This window comes from Drosophila innubila (assembly GCF_004354385.1).
Source record: "Drosophila innubila isolate TH190305 chromosome 2L unlocalized genomic scaffold, UK_Dinn_1.0 4_B_2L, whole genome shotgun sequence".
NCBI lineage: Eukaryota > Metazoa > Arthropoda > Insecta > Diptera > Drosophilidae > Drosophila > Drosophila innubila.
This window is the reverse complement of record NW_022995372.1, coordinates 1,448,482-1,469,263: the sequence shown is the minus strand read 5'-3', so window position 1 is coordinate 1,469,263 and position 20,782 is coordinate 1,448,482. Positions and strand designations below refer to the sequence as shown.

The 20,782-nt window shown below is 34.1% G+C and overlaps 3 protein-coding genes across 3 annotated transcripts; all 3 read right to left on the bottom strand.

Moving 5' to 3' along the window:
- Positions 1-1,967: 1,967 nt before the first annotated feature.
- LOC117781732 lies at positions 1,968-2,957 on the bottom strand. The gene has a single exon (XM_034618548.1). The coding sequence runs from the start codon at positions 2,934-2,936 to the stop codon at positions 2,064-2,066; it is 873 nt and encodes a 290-aa protein (XP_034474439.1). The 5' UTR covers positions 2,937-2,957; the 3' UTR covers positions 1,968-2,063.
- Positions 1,968-6,027, bottom strand: LOC117781733. The gene is made up of 2 exons (XM_034618549.1): positions 5,104-6,027; positions 1,968-2,044 (listed from the first exon to the last, which is right to left on the bottom strand). The coding sequence occupies exon 1, from the start codon at positions 5,994-5,996 to the stop codon at positions 5,133-5,135; it is 864 nt and encodes a 287-aa protein (XP_034474440.1). The 5' UTR covers positions 5,997-6,027; the 3' UTR covers positions 1,968-2,044; positions 5,104-5,132.
- LOC117781731 lies at positions 4,718-9,596 on the bottom strand. The gene is made up of 2 exons (XM_034618547.1): positions 8,678-9,596; positions 4,718-4,749 (listed from the first exon to the last, which is right to left on the bottom strand). Exons 1-2 carry the CDS (start codon positions 9,579-9,581, stop codon positions 4,742-4,744), a joined length of 912 nt encoding a protein of 303 aa, XP_034474438.1. The 5' UTR covers positions 9,582-9,596; the 3' UTR covers positions 4,718-4,741.
- Positions 9,597-20,782: the final 11,186 nt, after the last annotated feature.

Here is a 20,782-nt window from a genome sequence, read left to right as displayed (position 1 = left end):
AAAGGAAAACTTGTGTCAATAAATGTATATCAGTAAATATTTTGTAACTTTTTACGTGTGCCTCTAATGTTTTACTTTATCTTTCGGACTATTATATGACATTTATAAGGAAGTGATCGTTTAAAAGACTAGCTGATAAGATAATGAAATTTCAGAGAATCACAACAGCTCTTGAGTATTGTTTTTATTAAATGTTGGCCTTGATAAATAATTGACCATTTGTCAGTCTTTTGTTAGGCATATCAGAGGATTCTGAGACACTCGGTCTACAGATTGATAAGATATAATGAGGTGATTCATTTCTCAAAGTTGACCTTATGCTTCGTATAATAAATGGAAATAAACAACATTTGATTAGATTAAAATTTCAGTTTATTATTATTATTTTAATTTTAAACGAAACTTAGTGGAAAAATAATGCAGATCTTGTATCAATGATTTCTGGTGGTGGTCTTGATATATAAATGGCAATATTTTCACTCCAATCCGTCACTTGCAAAATATTCTGTGGTCCACAATACTTGTACGCGTATAAACTGCTACCACTGTAATTGGTCCTCTTCCTCTTCTGTTTGTTGTACAACTCTGGAGCGTAGTTCAAAGTCGTTATCTCACTCAACAAGTCGCATGATTCATATTCATTGGCTAGCCAGTAGTTTTTTGGACTTAAGTTCTCCACCTCGTTGAACCATTTCATTTCTCCAATTAGATAACGAGGCAAGTAGGGATCGTCCATATCAGTGAGGTCCTTTTGAGGTTCCGAGATGTATCCACGGATTGTCTTACCACGAATTTCCACATCCAGAAAGTAAATCGCATTCGATATCAGTGTATAGTTGGAATTAAAACAGGAGTGACTTCCGGTGTAGAATGGAAAATCATTGGAGCATTTGAACGATGGACCAGGTGAAGAACTTGATCCTGAATCCAATGAAAGATGAACTCCAATTTTTGAACCGTTACTATAAATCCCAATTTGACCAAATAACTGGTAATATTCTTTAATAGAATCATTAATGGAAAATTCTATAGCATTATGTATGCCACTGTTGTCGAATGTTTCTCCGATTGTCCATTGAAAAGCACTACGAAAACCAGTAAAGTTCTTTTCAGGTGCTTCTCTTATACGAACTTCAAAGTGTTGAGGATATTTCGGATTTCTAATGAAACGCTCCTGTATCTGGTCCTTGGAAAGGATCAAAGCGGGCTTTGATAGGGCACCACTGAAGAATAGGAAGAATCCAAAAAGATATAGAAAACACGACTCTTGTGAAGAACTCATTATTGTAGACTGAACTTAATTCTTGTCGTCCGTCAGTTTTATTGCACCTTTATTATATTATAGCTACTGATAAGGTTTTTTTTATTAGAAAAGAATTGCTTAATGGTCACATACTTATTTAGACTGTAGAAAAAAACCTCAAAATACAAAATACAATACTTTACAAGTATACCTGTTAAGTAAAATTATTATACAGTCCCAATAATGTAATCAATAAAACATACATAATTATCACAATTAGACGCCTTGGTTTCTTAGCTTTTTTTTTAAATTATTTTAAAAATAGTTAAGCCCAAAGCTAGTATCTCATCAACAGACCCTTGAAACAGACCGAAAGCTTTCCTGAACTTTGCACAGGGTATTTGTGAATCATTGCAATGATTCATTCTACACTTAAGAACTATTATCAGGAGAGATTGTTAAGTTTTAATTGCAATACTTGAACGCAGTAAGCAATCTGGTAAATCACTTAACTATTCTACACTCATTTTTTATTGACTATATTTATCAATAAATATTATTAGAGGCTTGCGCAGGTAGGCGACCACATGTCTCTTGTTTTATAAACGTATCGGTTAATTCTGAGAACGGAATTCAATCTAGGACTGGTTCATTGAGTCATTTTTCTCAGATATGTGTAAGTACTCTGAACTATTTCATCAAACTATATTAAAAATGCAATATATTCATGTCTTATCTAAACATTTTATTTCTCATAACAATTATACAATGATTGGATTTGACATTTTTATATAAGCGCATTAGAATTTTCCAAAGAACTTTACTGGAACGAATTCATTGAGCTTGTTCCATTAAGTACAAGTGTGGGTCTGGATATGTAGACAACAGCCTTCCAATCTGTCATTGCCAGGGTATTAATTGGTCCACAAATCCTGGAGTTGTATAACAAACGACTATAATATTCGGCGTTTAGCCTTTTCTCTTTGTTGTACAACTGTGGAATATAGTTATAAGTCGTAATCTCGTTTGTCAAATCGCATTTTTCATATAAATTGGCGACAAAGTAGTTGACCAGCTGTAAATTTGATAACTTGTTGAGCCCATATATTGTTCCAAGCTCGTTTCGCGGCAATTTTGGGTCGTTAATACGGGAGAGGTTACTTTGAGGTCCTGAGATGTAACCACTTAGTGTAGTATTATTAATTTCGACATCAAGAAAGTAGATCGCATTCGAAATCACCTTAGTGCTGGAATTAATTGTGACCTTTACTCTTGGTGTAATCAATGAAAGTTGAACTCCAATTTCTGAGCCGTTGCTGTAAATTCCAATTTGTCCAAATAATTGCGAGTATAACGAATCATTGACTGAGAATTCCATAGCGTTGTGAATGCCATATTTGTTGAAAGTCTTTCCGATTGTCCATTGGAAGACGCTACGGAATCCAGTGAAGTTTTTTTCGGCAGTTGGATAAAAGTCAACTAGGTAATTTATAGGGTAATTCAAATTACTGATAGTCCGGTCCTGCACCAAGTCCTTGGAATGGATTAAGCTTGGATTCGCAAAAACGACACTAGTACCTTGATCCTGTGCCACATCCTTGGGTTGGATTAAACTAGGCTTCGCGAAGACGCCATTGAAGAGTAGGAAGAAACCGAAAAGGTAGAGAAACGAAGACCTTTGAGAGACACCCATCGTTGTAGACTGAACTGGACTCGAATTGTCTGCCCATTTTATAGCAATTTTGGTGTTTTTGATAAAGTTGATTTATTGGTATAGATTACATCTTATATAATTGATTATTTTTAATTGATAATGTCTTAGGGTAAGACTAAACTATTCCGCTGAAACAAGCCATAATCTTAAAATAATGTTTATTTCCTTGGAAACTCTAATCAACGTTCGCACTTGAATATTTCATGATAAAATTAATTTTTAAGTGCAGTTCCTAAACACATAAATATGAGGACTAAATGATTACAAAATTCCAAGTATTATTTGATTATAAATAATAATATAGGCCAGGTGAGGTAAGGTATTAAAAACTAAATTTTAAGTTTGTTAAATTTTGCCACGTCCCTCATTATCTTTCCGCACGTGGAACAGGGTATTAGTTAAACATTTCAACGAATAACACCTATCAGTGCGCCAACTTGACCACTTAATGATAGTGTCAATTATATGTCCGGTAAATAGATTAATAATAGATAATTTATAAATAATAAACATTGGTGGTCTGTCTCGTTAGACCACCTGTCTGTGTTTTTTTAGACCCAGTACTTTAAGTATTTTAAGTTTTAAGGAATATGTGCGTAACAGGTAGAAGGAGGAGTGGCAGACCCTATAAACTATATATATTCTTGATCAGCATCAATAGCCGAGTCGTCATAGCGATGTCCGTCTGTCTGTCCGTCTGTGTGAGCGCCTAGATCTCAGAGACTATAGGAGCTAGAGACACCAAACTTGGTATGTGGGCTCCTCTATATTGCAAGCAGATCAAGTTCGTTTCAGAATTTGGCCATGCCCACTTTACCGCCTAAAAATTGACATAGAAGATTTTATATCCAAATTATAAGAACAATTTAAAAGCTAGCCACACCAAAATTGGTATGTAAATTCCTCTTTATTGCAGACAGATCAAGCTTGTTTCATTTTTTCGATCGGACCACTATATCATATAGCACCTATAGGAACAATCGGGCGAAAATCAAGTCTTAGTATGAAAAACTTTTTTGTTTTATGAGACATCATAGCCAAACTTATAGAATATGCGTTTGAAGTTGGCTCAAATCGGATCGATATATCATATAGCTGTATTAGGACCGATCGGTCGAAAATCAAGTCTAAGTATAAAAAACTTTTTTGTCTTAAAAGATATCATAACTAAACTTATAGAATATGCATTTATCTTAGCATAATATATCCAGACCAAAGTTGGTTTAAATCGGACCCCTATATCGAATAGCTGTTATAGGACCGATCGGGCAAAATCAAGTCTTAGTGTGAAAATCTATTATGTTTTATGAGACATCGTTACCAAGGTGATAGAATATGCATTTATGTTAACTAAATATTTTTTAATTTTTTCCATTCTTAGTTCTTGCCATAATCAGTACCGGGTCTCAGACAGGCGAGTATGCTCGACTGTAGCACCGGGACACTAGTTTCTTTTTAACTTAATATGAAATTTTTCAGATAAGTGTTAAACAATACAGCCCAAATGTCCCAATACGGTTTGTTTCTAGGCTTAACAATTATATTTACGTTAAGAAGGAATATTTCCCAAGAATTCTCCTATCATGATAAATAGCTTCCACAGAAATCAGCTACCAATTACTTAAGACAATTAACCCTAGTAAAGAAACTCAATTTATGTTGAATTTGAAAGTTATATACATTATTATAATCTATAGATTAGATTAGAAAATTTGATAGATAGGAGTAGTATTTTTCTAAGAAATGTAATGGAAAGTACCTGTATTTATTATTTATCAAAGAATTCATTGATCTTGTTTCATTGTTTACCGGAGAGGGTCTTGAAATGTAAATGACAATTATAAATCTTGAATCCGTGATTGAATCCAGAGTATTTTGTGGTCCGCATAATATGTACGTATAAGTCGGTCGTCTATATCAGTGAGGTCCTTTTGAGGAACTTAAATTTTTGATCGTCGAAATCTGAGAACTACGTTTAATGTAGGACAGGCTCATTTAGTCATTTTTTCTCAGAAACGTGAAAATAGTCAGGACTATTTTATTAAATACCACCCTATATTAAAAGTTCAGTTTATTCATGACTTATCTTAACATTTTATTCTTCATGACAATTATACAATGTTGAATATGACATTATTATTGTGTACTAGTATTTTCCAAAGAACTTTAGTGGAACTAATTCATTGAACTTGTTCCATTAAGTACAAGTGTGGGTCTGGATATGTAGACAACAGCATTCCAATCTGTCATTGCCAGGGTATTAATTGGTCCACAAATCCTGAGGTTGTATATCGAACTACTATAATATACGGCGTTTAGCCTCTTCTCTTTGTTGTACAACTGTGGAATATAGTTATAAGTCGTAATCTCGTTTGTCAAATCGCATTTTTCATATAAATTGGCGACAAAGTAGTTGACCAGCTTCAAATTTGATAGCTTGTTGAGCCCATATATTGTTCCTATCTCGTTTCGAGGCAATTTTGGGTCGTTAATACGGGAAAGGCTACTTTGAGGTCCTGAGATGTAACCACTTAGTGTGTTATTATTAATTTCGACATCAAGAAAGTAGATCGCATTCGAAATCACCTTAGTGCTGGAATTAATTGTGAACTTTACTTTTGGTGTAATCAATGAAAGCTGAACTCCAATTTTTGAGCCGTTGCTGTAAATTCCAATTTGTCCAAATAATTGCGAGTTTAACGAATCATTGACTGAGAATTCCATAGCGTTGTGAATGCCATATTTGTTGAAAGTCTTTCCGATTGTCCATTGGAAGACGCTACGGAATCCAGTAAAGTTTTTTTCGGCAGTTGGATAAAAGTCAACTTGGTAATTTATGGGGTAATTCAAATTACTGATAGTCCGGTCCTGCACCAAGTCCTTGGAATGGATTAAGCTTGGATTCGCAAAAACGACACTAGTACCTTGATCCTGTGCCACATCCTTGGGTTGGATTAAACTAGGCTTCGCGAAGACGCCATTGAAGAGTAGGAAGAAACCGAAAAGGTAGAGAAACGAAGACCTTTGAGAGACACCCATCGTTGTAGACTGAACTGGACTCGAATTGTCTGCCCATTTTATAGCAATTTTAATGTTTTCGATAAAGTTGATTTATTGGTATAGATTACATCTTATATAACTGATTATTTTTAATTGATAATGTCTTAGGGTCAGACTTAACTTATTATCGAGGTGCTCAACATACCTATTCCGCCGAAAAAAACCATAATCTTAAAATAATGTTTATTTATTTCCTTGGAAACTCTAATCAACGTCCGCACTTGAATATTTCATGATAAAATTAATTTTTAAGTGCGGTAACTAAACACAATAAGCAGAGGTCTTAATTATTTAATTATTCTAAGTATTATCAATATTGTGTAAACTACTCGTATAATATTTTGTATACCCTGTGTGGGTATATTAAGATTGTTCAAGGAATGCAACAGGCATAAGGAGGCGTGGCAGACCCCATAAAGAATACAAATATTCTTGATCAGGATCAACAGCCGAACCGATTTAGCCAAGTCCGTATGTCCGTATGAACGAAAAGATCTCAGAGTTTGTAAGAGCTAGAAGCACCAAATTTTTAAATGTAGACTCATTATACTGTCATAAATGCCTATTTTTGTAGGCATAATGAACAGATTTGGTTCAAATCGGTCCACTTTATCATATACATGCTATAGGAACGAACGTTCGTAAGTCAAGTTTTAGTTCGAAACACTTTTTAGGTTTTTAAGATATCTTAACCAACCTGACAAAATAGGCATCTATGTTAGTCTTAGCATTCCAACCAAATTCTTTTAAGATCGATCAACTATATCATACAACTGCCATAGAAGGGTTGGTCGACAGTTAAAGATTAGTATGAAAAATATATTTATTTTTATCTGGTTATTTATTTTATTCCATCAATATGGTTAAGTAATTTGTATCAATAATCATTTCAATTTCATAATTTTTTTTGCTATAAGAAATATTTTCAGAACTCTAGGTTGACACTGTATACTTCAAACTCAATAAATTTATGTCTTATTTCAACATTTAATTGCAGATTAAAGTTTTACAATGACTTTATTTGACATTATTTAGTATTTTCCAAAGATCGTTCAATAGTTAAAATTTAAATCAAATTCATTGTTCCATTGAGCACTAGTGTGGGTCTGGATATATAGACAAAAGTATTCCTATTACTCATTGCAAGAGTATTTACTGGTCCGCACATCTTGTACAAGTTGAACAAACCATAATTAACGATGGCTGTTTGTCTCTTTTCTTTGTTGTAAACCACTGGAATATAGTTGAATGTCGTAATCTCGCTCGTCATGTCACATGTTTCGTATAAATTGGCAACAAAGTAGTTATTGACACTCAAATTTGATAGCTTGTTGTACCAGGTGATTTTTCCAATCTCGTTACGCGGCAACTTCGGGTCGTTTATTCGAGTGAGATCCGCTTGAGGTTCGGAGATGTATCCAATTATTGTGTTACCACTAATTTCGACATCAAGAAAATAGATTGCATTCGAAATCACGCAGTTATCGAATAGAATACATTGAATTGAAGAGGTTGTGAAATTTAACATTTTTGTACCGAAAAAAAGCTGAACTCCAATTTCTGAGTCGTTGCTATAAATTCCAATTTGTCCAAATATTTGCGAATTTCCATTTACCGAATCATCGACTGAGAATTCCATGGCATTGTGTATGCCATATTTGTTGAAAGTCTCCCCGATAGTCCACTGGAAGACGCTACGGAATCCAGTAAAGTTTTTATCGGTTGTTGGAAGAAAGAACTCTTGGAAATGTACAGGATAACCTAAATTGCTAATAGTTGGGGCCTGCACCGAGTCCTTGGATTGGATTAAATTTGGTTTCGCAATAGCGACACTAGTTCCTTGATCCTGTGCCACATCCTTGGGATAGATTAAACTGGGCTTCGCAAAGACGCCACTGCAGAGTAGGAAGAAACTGACAATGTAGAGCACCGAAGACCCTTTAGAGACACCCATCGTTGTAGACTGAACTGAACTCGAATTGTCTGCCCATTTTATAGCAACTTTATCAGTACGTAACTGTTGATAGCGTAAAGAAGTGAAGGAAAAAATAACATATATTATATTGAGTTTTAGTTTGATATTTATTTGATCAACAAATTTATTCTGCTGAAACCAGTCATAATCTGGAGCACTGCACGTGCAGGGTATTTGTAAATTATTTCCATGGTAAAATCTAATCAACGGCCACACTTGAAAATTTCTTGATAAACCTAATTATTTTTAAGTGCGGTGATTATAAAAATAGGGATCTGGGGATTTTTAAATTGAATAATTTTCTGTATATGCACATCTTAAGTATTCAGGATGTATCCTAGAATCTATGGATCAATAATTACTTGATCCCAACAATTAAGTAGGATCTTTCTTAAATTCTGTGAGGTTTTCAGAGACAGTCGACAAAAATCCTAATGAAATTGTTTTCATGTCTAAGGTCTATTGACTATAAATAAAAATTCACAGAACATTATTATCGATACTGATTCTTCATTTTATTTATTTTCTCAGATATCGGTTGACAACCAGTCTCCGACCTCCCTTTAAGAAAAAATAAATTATTTTTATGTCGTATCTAAACATTTTGTTTTTTATAAAATATTAATACAATGATTAGATTTATAGATAGTAGTCACTTTTTTTAAAAAACTTTAATTAAAAGCACTTGTTCCATTGATTACAGGAGTGGGTCTTGAGATGTAGACTACATTAGTCCAATCCGTCATTGCCAGAGAATTAAGTGCTCCGCACCCTGGGTACAAATTAGTGCTAGCAATAACAGCCTTTTGCCTTTTCAAATTGTTGTACAACTCTGGAAGATAGTTGTATGCCGTAATTTCGCTCGACAGTCCACACGATTTATAAGAATTGGCGATCCAATAAGTATCGGGACTCAAGTTCCTTAGCGAATTGAACCATTTGATTTCTCCAATCAAAATTCGGGGCAAATTGGGATTGCTGATATTTGTGAGGTTCGTCTGAGGCTGAGAGATATATCCACTTATTGTCCGATCACGAATTTCGATATCGAGGAAGTAGATCGCTTTCGGTATCAGTGTATAGTTGGAATTGAAACAGGCGTGACTTCCGGGAATGAATGGGAAATTATTGGAACACTTGAACGTTTTACCAGCTGAAGAACTTGAAGCTCCCTCCTTCAATGACAAATGAACTCCAATTTGTGAGCCGTTGCTGTAAATTCCAATATCACCAGAGATCTGCTTGTTTGCATTGTTCAATTCATTGGCGGAGAATTTCATGGCGTTTTGTATGCCATAGTTGTTGACAGTCTTTCCGATTGACCATTGGAAGACGCTACGGAATCCAGTGTATCCAGCAAATTTCCGTAGGTTTACTCGGTAAAGCTCAGGATATTTGGAATCTCCAGTTGCTCGCTCCTGAACAAAGTCCTTGGGTTGGATCAAGTTTGGGTTCGCAATGAAGACACCAGTACCTTCATCCTGTTCCAAATTATTGAAACGGATTAAACTGGGTATGGCAAAGACGCCATTGAAGAGTAGGAAGAAACCGAAAAGATAGAGCACAGAAGACCCTTTAGAGACACCCATCGCTGTAGACTGAACTAAACTCGAATTGTCTGCCCATTTTAATAGCAATTTTATAATTGTTGATAAAGTTATTTCGTAGAAATATATTTCATAAGTTTAATCGGGGGTTTTTAACAGATAACTTGCTAATTTCAGGTTAAATTGATTTTGATATAGTTCTATTTGTTTATGTGCCGAATGAAGAAACAATTCATTATCTCGACGCACGTGGAACAGGGAATTATTAAAACATTTCCACGAGGAACGTTTATCAGTGTCCACACTTGACCATTTCATGATAGTGTCAATAATAAGTCCGGTACTCAATAACAAGAGGTGTACATAGATTAATAATAATTTAGTTATAAATATTAAATGTTGGTGGAGGCCTGTCTGTGAGTATTTTTTTGTTTGAAATTAATATGGAATTTGTCAGCTTAGTGTTAAATTAAAATCAAGAAATCAATAAAATTTGTAAAATAATTATTTTTGAACTAATTTCAAAAGATGTCAAACATATTAAAATTAAAATATTGGTATAAGCTATGTGGAAATAGAATAAAAATATTTTAATTAAATCTACCACAATATTGACATGGAAGATATAATTATAATTAACTAGGAACAACACAACGCAAATGTCCTAATGGGACTTGCTTCAAGGTTTAATAGTTATGTTATAGATAGAAAAGAATTGATCCCAAGAATTCTCTTATCATGATAAATAGCTTTTACAGAAATCAGTTACCAATTACTTAAGACAATTCTTCCTAATTAAGAAACTCAATTTATACCGAGTTTTCTAAGATATATAATTTATTATAATCTATAGATAAGACAAGACAATTTAATAGATAGTTGTCGTATTTATCAAAGAAATTAAATGGAAACTATCAAAATTTTCCAAATATTAATTGTTCAATTGTTTACAGGATTGTCTTTCCACGGATTTTCAGGTAAAATGTTTAGTTTGATAGATAAATTCCTTCTATAAGATATAACAGGGTATTTATGAATTCTGAAACAAGAAGAAATGCTAATCACAATTGACTATCGACTATATTTAGATAATGTCATAATTTATAATGAGTGAAATTCTTAATCGATTTTAAAGATTGTCGATTCAACATTGGAGGGCTACTTAAAAACTTCTTCTGTGTTTTGTACAACTAAAAGTTTAAATTAAAATTGGAATTTATTAAAAATAATAATTTATAAATAGTAATTTATTAAAAATAAAAATTTTATATATTTTAAAATATAATATACTTAATATAAAATATTGTAATTAATATTTATGTATATTATAAAAAATGTGACGTTAAGCTAAGGAACTCGTAAAGCAAAATATTATTTATAATGGCTATTTGTTTTAAAGATTTTGAGTAAAGTATTTAATTTTCGATTTACGCGTCTATTATACCCGATTCTCAATATTGCTGGGTATCGAATAATTATGTTGATTCATAAAATTGTTATATTTGCCGCTGCCTGTTGCGCATTTCCACTTTAAGACCACCCACAGTCTTAAATTTCAACAAATTTACACACAGTCAGTACACACACACAGACACACCTGCACACACACACACATATACATACATACAACTGCACAGCTGTCCAAAGTAAGCGCAGCGAATTTGTAAAAAAGCGTTGTAATATTTCAACTGCAAAATCTCCAAGCATATACACTTACATACACACACACTCATACACTTATACACTGACATGTAGAGAGGCACAACAACCGTCAGCTTAATTAATAGATTTATCGCTTTACCTGCGTATTATAACAAATTGGTAACGAATTAATCCTTTCAGGCGTGTAAATCGAGCACACACACATACAACAAACACTTAAGCACTCGCACACACAGCAATTGGTAGACATTACTCATACGCAGCGATGCACCAGCCAAAGCAGCCCATAGAGAGACAAGAAGGGAGAGAGAGAGAGAGAGAGACTTAAAGTCAGGCAGCTGGCCATGAGCCTAATGAGGTCCAACTTCTCATCCTCATCCTCATTCGCGTTCGTCTGTCTGTTTAGGTCAATAAAAAAGAGTAAAAACTGCATTAGCTTTAAGACCTCCAAGATGCCCAAGATCCCCGTTGTCCGAAACGTTTGCCAAATATGGTTTAGCAGCTAAACCATTGTTCCGGGCCATCTTCCAAAGCCAAAGTTGCGATATTTAAAATTTATGTGCACCTCTGCCACTTTTTGCTATGAAATAACACACGAAAAACTACAAAAAGCAGATAAATAATATACCAACAGATAAAGCTTGCGACAAGATACCCTGTGATAGAAGTCTTTTTTCGTGATCTGTACAAAAATCAATAAAATAATAATAATATTTCAATTTTTATTTGATATAAATGAAATAACGTTATATTATTTTTATTTTTTTCTTTTAAATTTTATACATAAATTTAATGCACAGACCAAATATGTTAAGAATTTTTAATATTTATTGCTTTGCCTACTCTATTACTTTTACTACTATTTTTTTAAAAAAAAATTTGCATTTAATTAATATGTTCAATTTTATTTTTAACAAAAATTAAAATATATCCTTTGATTCCTATATTTGTAATAATATTTAAAAACACAATTATTTTTCTGATTTTTAAATATATATAGAATTAATATTAATTTTGATAACGAAAATTTAAATTAAAAAAGTTTTGAATTTTCAAGTTTATATTTTATTATCTCATCATCCCTGGGATAATACTGGTTGTGATCCCTGGTTGAAACTGATAAAAATTGCTTAGGAGTCGCATATACTCAACTAATATACCCAACTTAAACAGCAAGTACAGGGTATAGCGAATAGGAAGCAACCTGTGGATCTCTTCGCTTTGGACTCGCTTCGTTGGGACTTCGACAGGCTACACATGTTCGGGCTGCGCCTTGTGGCGTGTGTTTATCTTGGCCAGGCTTTAATGATGATGCTGTTGACGTTGACTCAGCGTCTTCCAACTTGGCTACTGTACTCTCTCCCCTGCTCCTTCTTTTTCTCCTGCTCCTCCTCCTGCTCCGCTGTGTGTGTCAGTTGTTGGCCAGGCTACTGTGTGGAAGCTGTCCAAACTGATGCTGGCCAACTCTCGCTACCAATCCAATCCATTCCTATCCATTCCATTCCATTCCATGTGGGCTTGATTTAGTGCAACGCTTTCCGACTCTTTGTTACCAACTCTGCAACTCTGCGACTGTTGGCCATAATGATGAAGATGATGAAGATGATGTCGATGATGATGGTAATGATGATAGGACCTAAGCGAATTATGACTTGAACTTTGCTGCTTGAACTTGACGTTGAACTCAGGTTTAACTGAGGGCCAACTAAATAGTTTTCCCTAAAGGTTTAAATACCGCTAAAGTTCATCCGAAAATTGCCATTTAAGTTTTTCAGTAGCCTTTCGAAGTTTAATCGGCAATCGTTAAAATCGATTAAGAATTTTACTTATATTAAATTATGACATCACCAAAATATCATTATAAAAACGCAATTTCGATAATCAATTGTGATTAGAATTTATTTGTGGAAATAATTTAGAAATACCCTGTTTTATATATCATTAAACAAATAATTTTAAATAAAAAAAATTAGCATATATAATATAATAACAATGATACTCAAAAACTATTGCTTATGATGAGTTCACAGATTGATACTATTGTTGATATATATTGTTAGACAATATCAGATTCGATTCGAAATATTGATTCACATTTCTATCTCCGGCTAACAGAGCACATCGAAAACAAACCTTATAGACCTAAATTCTATATGTAAATTTTAATAGGCAAATATTTCAATAACAACCCTTATCAATTGATAGGGCTGCTATAAAACTGGTACAAAGATCGAGTTCGTTTCAGTCTTCAACGATGTGTTATTCGCAAAAGTCGTGGTTTATCTGCCTTTTTGGTTTCTTTCTACTCTTCAGTGGAGTCCTAACCGAGTTAATGGTGAAAAATATTCGAAATTCAAACGATTCTGAACATTACAAAGTTAAAATTTTGCAACCACCTGAAAATAACTTTATTGGATTCCGTAGTGCATTTCAATGGACAATCGGGAAAACAATCGACAATTATGGAATACATCATGCTGTAGAATTCTTTGTTGATGAATTGGTAACTGAAAAACCGAGTTTATCAGGTCAAATTGGAATTTATAACAACGGCTCACAATTCGGAGTTCACTTTTCATTCGATTCGGTATCAAGTTCGTCTCCTGGTCCATCGTTGAAATGCTCCAATGATTTTCCATTCTACAGAGGAACTCACGCATGTTTTAATTCCAACTATGGTCTAATATCAAATGCGGTCTACTTTCTGGATGTGGAAATACGTGGTAATGAATTCTTTGACAGATACAAAACCTTTCTATTAAATTCTTCAATTTAATATATCTGATTTAATAATTATTCTTAAATATTGTAAGTTAATTCTTTAGTTTTTAACAAATTTCAATTTAATTTGAATTTTTCAAAAATGGACGTTTAGAAATTTTCTTGTGTTAACATTAAATAATGAAATAAATAAAATTTCCTTAGAACAAAAATCATTTTTTTACATAGTTTTATATATAGTTGTTAGTTTTATTTTAGCGTTAAATCAATAAACAAATAATAATTGTAAAAAAAAAAAATTGTACAAAAGATATTGGTAGTTTAATTATTTCATGCTTCATATAGATTATTTTTGAGTCGAGCAACACCTTAGCGATATTTTTTTTTGCCAATAAACCAATTGAGAACAACAAAAACAACAACAACTGTGAACTACTGTGCAACGTGGTGTGTATAAATTTGCCAAATTAAAAAGCCAACGAAAAAGCAGTCAAAGGAGTCGGCGGGACAAATGAGCCACCCACCGGACGGATGGATGACGCAACAGGGAGTCCGACTGCGACTCCAGCTCCAACTCTGACTCTGCATGAAGGTGAAAGGAGAGGAGGTAGACATCGTCTATAAATAAACCCAGTGCCAGAGTAAATCAAAACAACAAGCACGAAAATCAAGCATGTGGCGCTGCACAGTGGTTCCTTTCCTACAGCGACTACTTTAACTAGTTTAAAATAAATTAAATAATAAAAATATAAAATATTAAATATATTTTTATTTTTATAAAGAATTCTATGTTAAAAATTAAAATTATAAGTTATTTTTTAATTTTTATTATGGTTATATATGTCCTTGAAAATTATGTGGTGTTTTGTTGAAGTAGTTTAAATTATTACAATTAATTTAAATAACTATAATAATAAATACTTATAAAATAAATACTTATAAAAATTATACAAAGCTGTAAAGTATCTGCTAGCAGTATTTTTAGCCGCCGGCTCCATAAAATGGGAAACACTGTGCGCTGTGTGGAGATTTGAAGTAGCAGTTGCTTTGGGAGTTGGAGTGGGAGCTGGAGCTGGAACTGAAACTGAAGTTGAAGTTAAAGTTAAAGTCACAAGTTGGCAGCTTGGCGCTAGACGAGGATCAAGTGGTAGCCGACTCTGGGTGTGGTCGCCAGGGCGGTCCAGAATGTAGTATGGGCGTCAATGTATTTTAAAGCTCAGCTCTGTTCTTCTGGTCATGGATTTGGATTTGTCATCCCCCAAGCGGCGCTCACATAAATATTATTACGCATTTACCAGTTGGCTGGCCACAGGAATTGGGCTGGGAGTTGCCACAACTGCCACAACTGCCTCAACTGGAACTGCAACTGCAACACGATTTGCCCCAACTTCAAGAACTGCCACCAGACAATGCACTCGTAATGTGTACGGCGCCTTTTGGGCTTTTTGATCTGTGCGCCGCTTGTCAACATCTTATTCCCGGTATTGACATGATTGATTTTTCATGTTGACCAAGCTACAGCTTCATCTCGGAAATTTGTTATTATTTCTTTTTCTTGCTCATGACTTTCTAAAATATTTCACTCAATGGCATCAATTGTGTGACCAAGCTACAGCTTCATCTCTTCATTATATTTCTTTATTTGCTCATGACTTTCTAAATATATTTCACTCAATGGCATCCCAACATTTGACAAAGTGAACCGCAAAAATAAATATAAAAGCGAATTTATATATATATATATATATATATATATAAATAGAGGTCAAAACAACATAAATTTACATTCCGCATGAAAATCGGTCAAGATTTGACAAAGTTATGAAGGTTTGAAGTTCTGAAATAGTGTCTAAGGGAAAGTATGGATAAAATGGACAGTGACCATACCCATGGACAAAATTGATATTGAACGCAAAAATATTACATTTTCCAATTTTGATGCAGAATCAAAATAGAGATCAAGACAACATAAAATTTACATTCCAGAAGGAAATCGGTCAAGATTTGACAAAGTTATGACAATTCAAAGTTCTGAAATAGTGTCTAAGGGAAAGTATGGAGAAAATGGACAGTGACCATGCCCATGGACAAAATTGATAGTGAGCGCAAAAATATTACATTTTCCAATTTTGATGAAGAATCAAAAAAGAGGTCAAAACAACATAAAATTGACATTCCGGAGGGAAATCGGTCAAGATTTGACAAAGTTATGAAGGTTTGAAGTTCTGAAATAGTGTCTAAGGGAAAGTATGGAGAAAATGGACAGTGACCATACCCATGGACAAAATTGATAGTGAACGCAAAAATATTACATTTTCCAATTTTGATGCAGAATCAAAATAGAGGTTAAAACAACATAAAATTGGCATTCCGGAAGTAAATCGGTCAAGATTTGACAAAGTTATGAAGGTTTGAAGTTCTGAAATAGTGTCTAAGGGAAAGTATGGATAAAATGGACAGTGACCATACATACCCATGGACAAAATTGATATTGAACGCAAAAATATTACATTTTCCAATTTTGATGCAGAATCAAAATAGAGATCAAGACAACATAAAATTGACATTCCAGATGGAAATCGGTCAAGATTTTACAAAGTTATGACAATTCAAAGTTCTGAAATAGTGTCTAAGGGAAAGTATGGAGAAAATGGACAGTGACCATACCCATGGACAAAATTGATAGTGAACGCAAAAATATTACATTTTCCAATTTTGATGCAGAATCAAAATAGAGGTTAAAACAACATAAAATTGGCATTCCGGAAGTAAATCGGTCAAGATTTGACAAAGTTATGAAGGTTTGAAGTTCTGAAATAGTGTCTAAGGGAAAGTATGGAGAAAATGGACAGTGGCCAAACCCATGGACAAAATTGATATTGAACGCAAAAATATTACATTTTCCAATTTTGATGCAGAATCAAAATAGAGGTCAAGACAACATAAAATTGACATTCCAGAAGGAAATCGGTCAAGATTTGACAAAGTTATGAAAGCTTAAAGTTCTGAAATAGTGTCTAAGGGAAAGTGTGGAGAAAATGGACAGTGACCATACCCATGGACAAAATTGATAGTGAACGCAAAAATATTACATTTTCCAATTTTGATGCAGAATCAAAATAGAGGTCAAGACAACATAAAATTGACATTCCGGAAGGAAATCGGTCAAGATTTGACAAAGTTATGAAGGTTTGAAGCTCTGAAATAGTGTCTAAGGGAAAGTATGGAGAAAATGGACAGTGACATAATTGATAGTGAACGCAAAAATATTACATTTTCCAATTTTGATGCAGAATCAAAATAGAGGTCAAAACAACATAAAATTGACATCCGGAAGGAAATCGGTCAAGAACTGGCTAAGTTATGAAGGTTATAGAGCCTCTTTTTACATTATGAAAGTACAACATTTCTTTTGACGCCACAAATTAATAAATTCTCTGTTAACTTTTCTCGCTGAAAATTGTCCCACTAAAATGTTGTTGCTCTGCTGACCCACAGCTCCAATCTCCTGTAGATTCACTTCGTCTTTCTTGGACTCCTCTCACGCCTGATGTCAAAATTGAACAATGTTAGTGCATCAGCAACAACAACATGGGAAACAACATTAAATACTTTTAGCGGTAAAAGTGTCTTAAAATGTAGGTAAGTAATTGAAATTTATTGTGGCAAGATGTTTGTGGCATAGTGGAGACTGATTTTGTTTGATGTTGGGAGAATGTTGCCGCAGCAACGCGTTGCAAACGTTGCAAGTTGACCGCTGCAACGTTGCCTGAATGGATTATGTTAGTGGAGCAATCAATCGGCTATATAAGGCAGGCCGAAAAAACTGAAGAAAACACTTAGCGTGCCAGACAATTTCATTTGGCCTTATACATGACCAAAATCAGAGCCAAGTAGAAGTTTGTGCCCCATCCTGGGAAGCAATTTAACTGTTGCAACAACTGAAGAAAGGTGTTGATATGGAGGCGTCGTCTATCTTCTATGGGAAATAGGATGGCAACAACTTATCGATATGGGGGTTACCTTAGCCTTGGCCCAAGCATTAACGTCTATGCGCTTTGAGCCCAATTTTGGTAGCCTGATTTGTCACGATGCTTTTTTTGCAACTCTTTTTTTTCGTTTTTTGCGCCTGTTGCTGCAACAGAAAATAATACGACAAAGGCAAAAAAAAATCGGGGAAGACAAACAAATTGGTCTGTAGTTGAAAATTGACAAGAATTTCGTGACTTTGTCACCTTCTTTTTGCTCTGTTGCAGTTGCCACAAAGCGACAGAGACACTGCAACGCCCTCAGAGGCACCAGCAACAACAACAACAGCAACAACAACAACAACAAAGTGACTGCTTTCCTCCTCGTTAAGTGGCAGGCAGCGCGTGCGCATTGAAGTTGAATTTAACTTCAAACTCCAATTTCTTGCCAGCGTTACCCAAAATTCAAAATCGCAACTTGCCGATTGTCGAACCTTCTCCCTTCCTCCTTCCCCCTTTCCCCTTTCCCCTTTGTAATCCCTTTTCCTTTATCACCTTCTGCTTCCCGTTTCCACCCAAAATCACTTCATCATCGACTGCTTGCATTCTAAAGTCAAGTCAAAGGCAATGGAAAAGCGACTCCAAGTTGCAAACTCTTGTCAGATTTATTTGTTTCTTTTACTCAGACGGCGACTTTTGCCTGTTTTTCAACTGTCCTTAAAACACATTGAGTTCAACTACTTTGTGAACCTCTTTGTACAGTAAATAAAGATGATTAAACCAATAGGTAATGTATATTGAAATTATAATCAGTTGACCACATTTAATACATTTGAATAATATTTTAAATATTTATTACTTAATTTGTTGTGCTTTTAGCAACGAATTTTTTAAAATTAAATGTCAAAGTCAAACCAACCAAACCAAACAGTCAAATTTTTAAGAAAGTCAATTCAATAGTAGAGCATTCAAGTGTCGACTTTTCAAATATTTGTCTGGCGTCTCATTTATTTCATTTGTTTGTTGACTGTTATTGTTGTTGCGGTTGTTGTTGTTGTTGTAGCTGTACCTGTAACCTTTTGCACTTGGTACCCTTTTTCGTATTTTTATTTTGTTTGAATTTAATGATATTTTTTTTTTCCTTATTTTTTTTATTTTTTTGTGCCCTGACAGTTACAAGGAGCTGCAACATGGACACAACTAAAGTCACAGGATGGCGACAATTTTCAAACTGTAAGCCAAACTATTTTGCTGTTAGCCAATTTTATTTTATTTTTTGTATTTCTTTTTTTGGGTCTGTTTTAGGAGTTGTCGCTGTAGATGGAGTAACATCAGGTGGGAACGCCCCTAGAAAGCATTTTGTTGCAATATGCTTTGAGAAATGGACTTTGTCTCATTTCCATTCAATTGTTATGGCTTTAAGGCGGCTTGATAACTTGGTCAATGCGCACAAATTGACCAAATTGAGACTGACATGGCAGAGGGGGAATGTAGAAGGTGCGGGGAGGGGGAAGGTATTATACCCATTGGCAAAGTTCGTGTCAAGCTGCCTGAACAGTGACACCAACAACAGCAACAATAACAACAATGATATTGTTGTTTCTACTTTGTGGGTCAGCAGCCCAAAACATTAAGAATCTGCCAACTCTTCCCCCTCCCCCTTTTTCCTTTCTAGACTGCCCGCTTTCCATTCTGGCATTATGAGTTGACATTAGGGAACATGGACAAGGCGCAACTTGTGCCTCGCATCCACAATGCCATCGCCCTACACTGACCCCATTGTGCCTACTTCTCTTCCTCTTCCACTTCCACATCTTGTTCCTTTTCTTCTCGTTACCCCAGTACCTTAGACTTTGAAAGAATTATGGATTTGTGTAGATTTCTAAATATACTTAAAGTTATATACAATACTGAAATAAAAGTTTAAAAATTAGTAGATATCTTTTAAGTATGTATTAAGGACATTTTTGTTAAATAAAGACAGTTAATTTATCAACTTTAAAAAAATATAAATTAAAAATTCGTTGACAATACACGTACTCGAATATGTTTTTAAGCTTTGTACTCCATGGAAAATAATGGAATAACCACAGACATTTTTAACCTAATGTCCTGAAATTTGACATAAGCAATCTATGAAATATTTTTAAAGATTGTTGAAAATGTCACATCGATCGGTTATTAAACAGAGTAGATAATTTACATATGTATAGTTATTTTAAGTTGCATCTTCAATAAGGTACGATTGCATTTACTGTGATATTAATCGGTTTTTGAACATTTTCAAATTTTTTTTGTTGCTGATTTTCATTTATTTGATACATTTATTACTCATCAAAATATAATTTTTTATTGATTGTTTCATATTCTGCAAACATAGTGAGCATTAGAGGGTAAAAAAACAAATACGATAGTTATAAAAAGCGTTCCAAAATGTAATTTAACAAGAATTTATTATTTTGGGATTTTTTGCAGATAGGGGCTTTAAATACGATCTGGGTGACCTGAATTTCGGTATAAGAAATGCTTTACTTTTTAAATAATTTTGTTTTCATAGTTATTATTAAAAATTAATTTTAATTTTTTAATGTATTTTGGGACTTTAAATATTTATTTATTTTAAATTGATTGAATTGGGCATCCAAAATTCGATCAACTCGACTGTAGGGTCAGTTTGGTTGTTGTTTGTAGTTGTTGTTGTTGTTGTTATTGTTGTTTATGTTGCTCCTCTTTAGCTTTTGGCCAATTTGCAGCAATTGCAATTCGATGTTGCCTCAGTTGCCTCCAAGTGTGCCACTTAGCCAAGTTCGTTTTGGGAGGCCAAAGGCAACGAGCAACTGTTGCAACTTGTGCCAACTGTGGCAACATTGCCAATTGTTGCAACTTGCAACT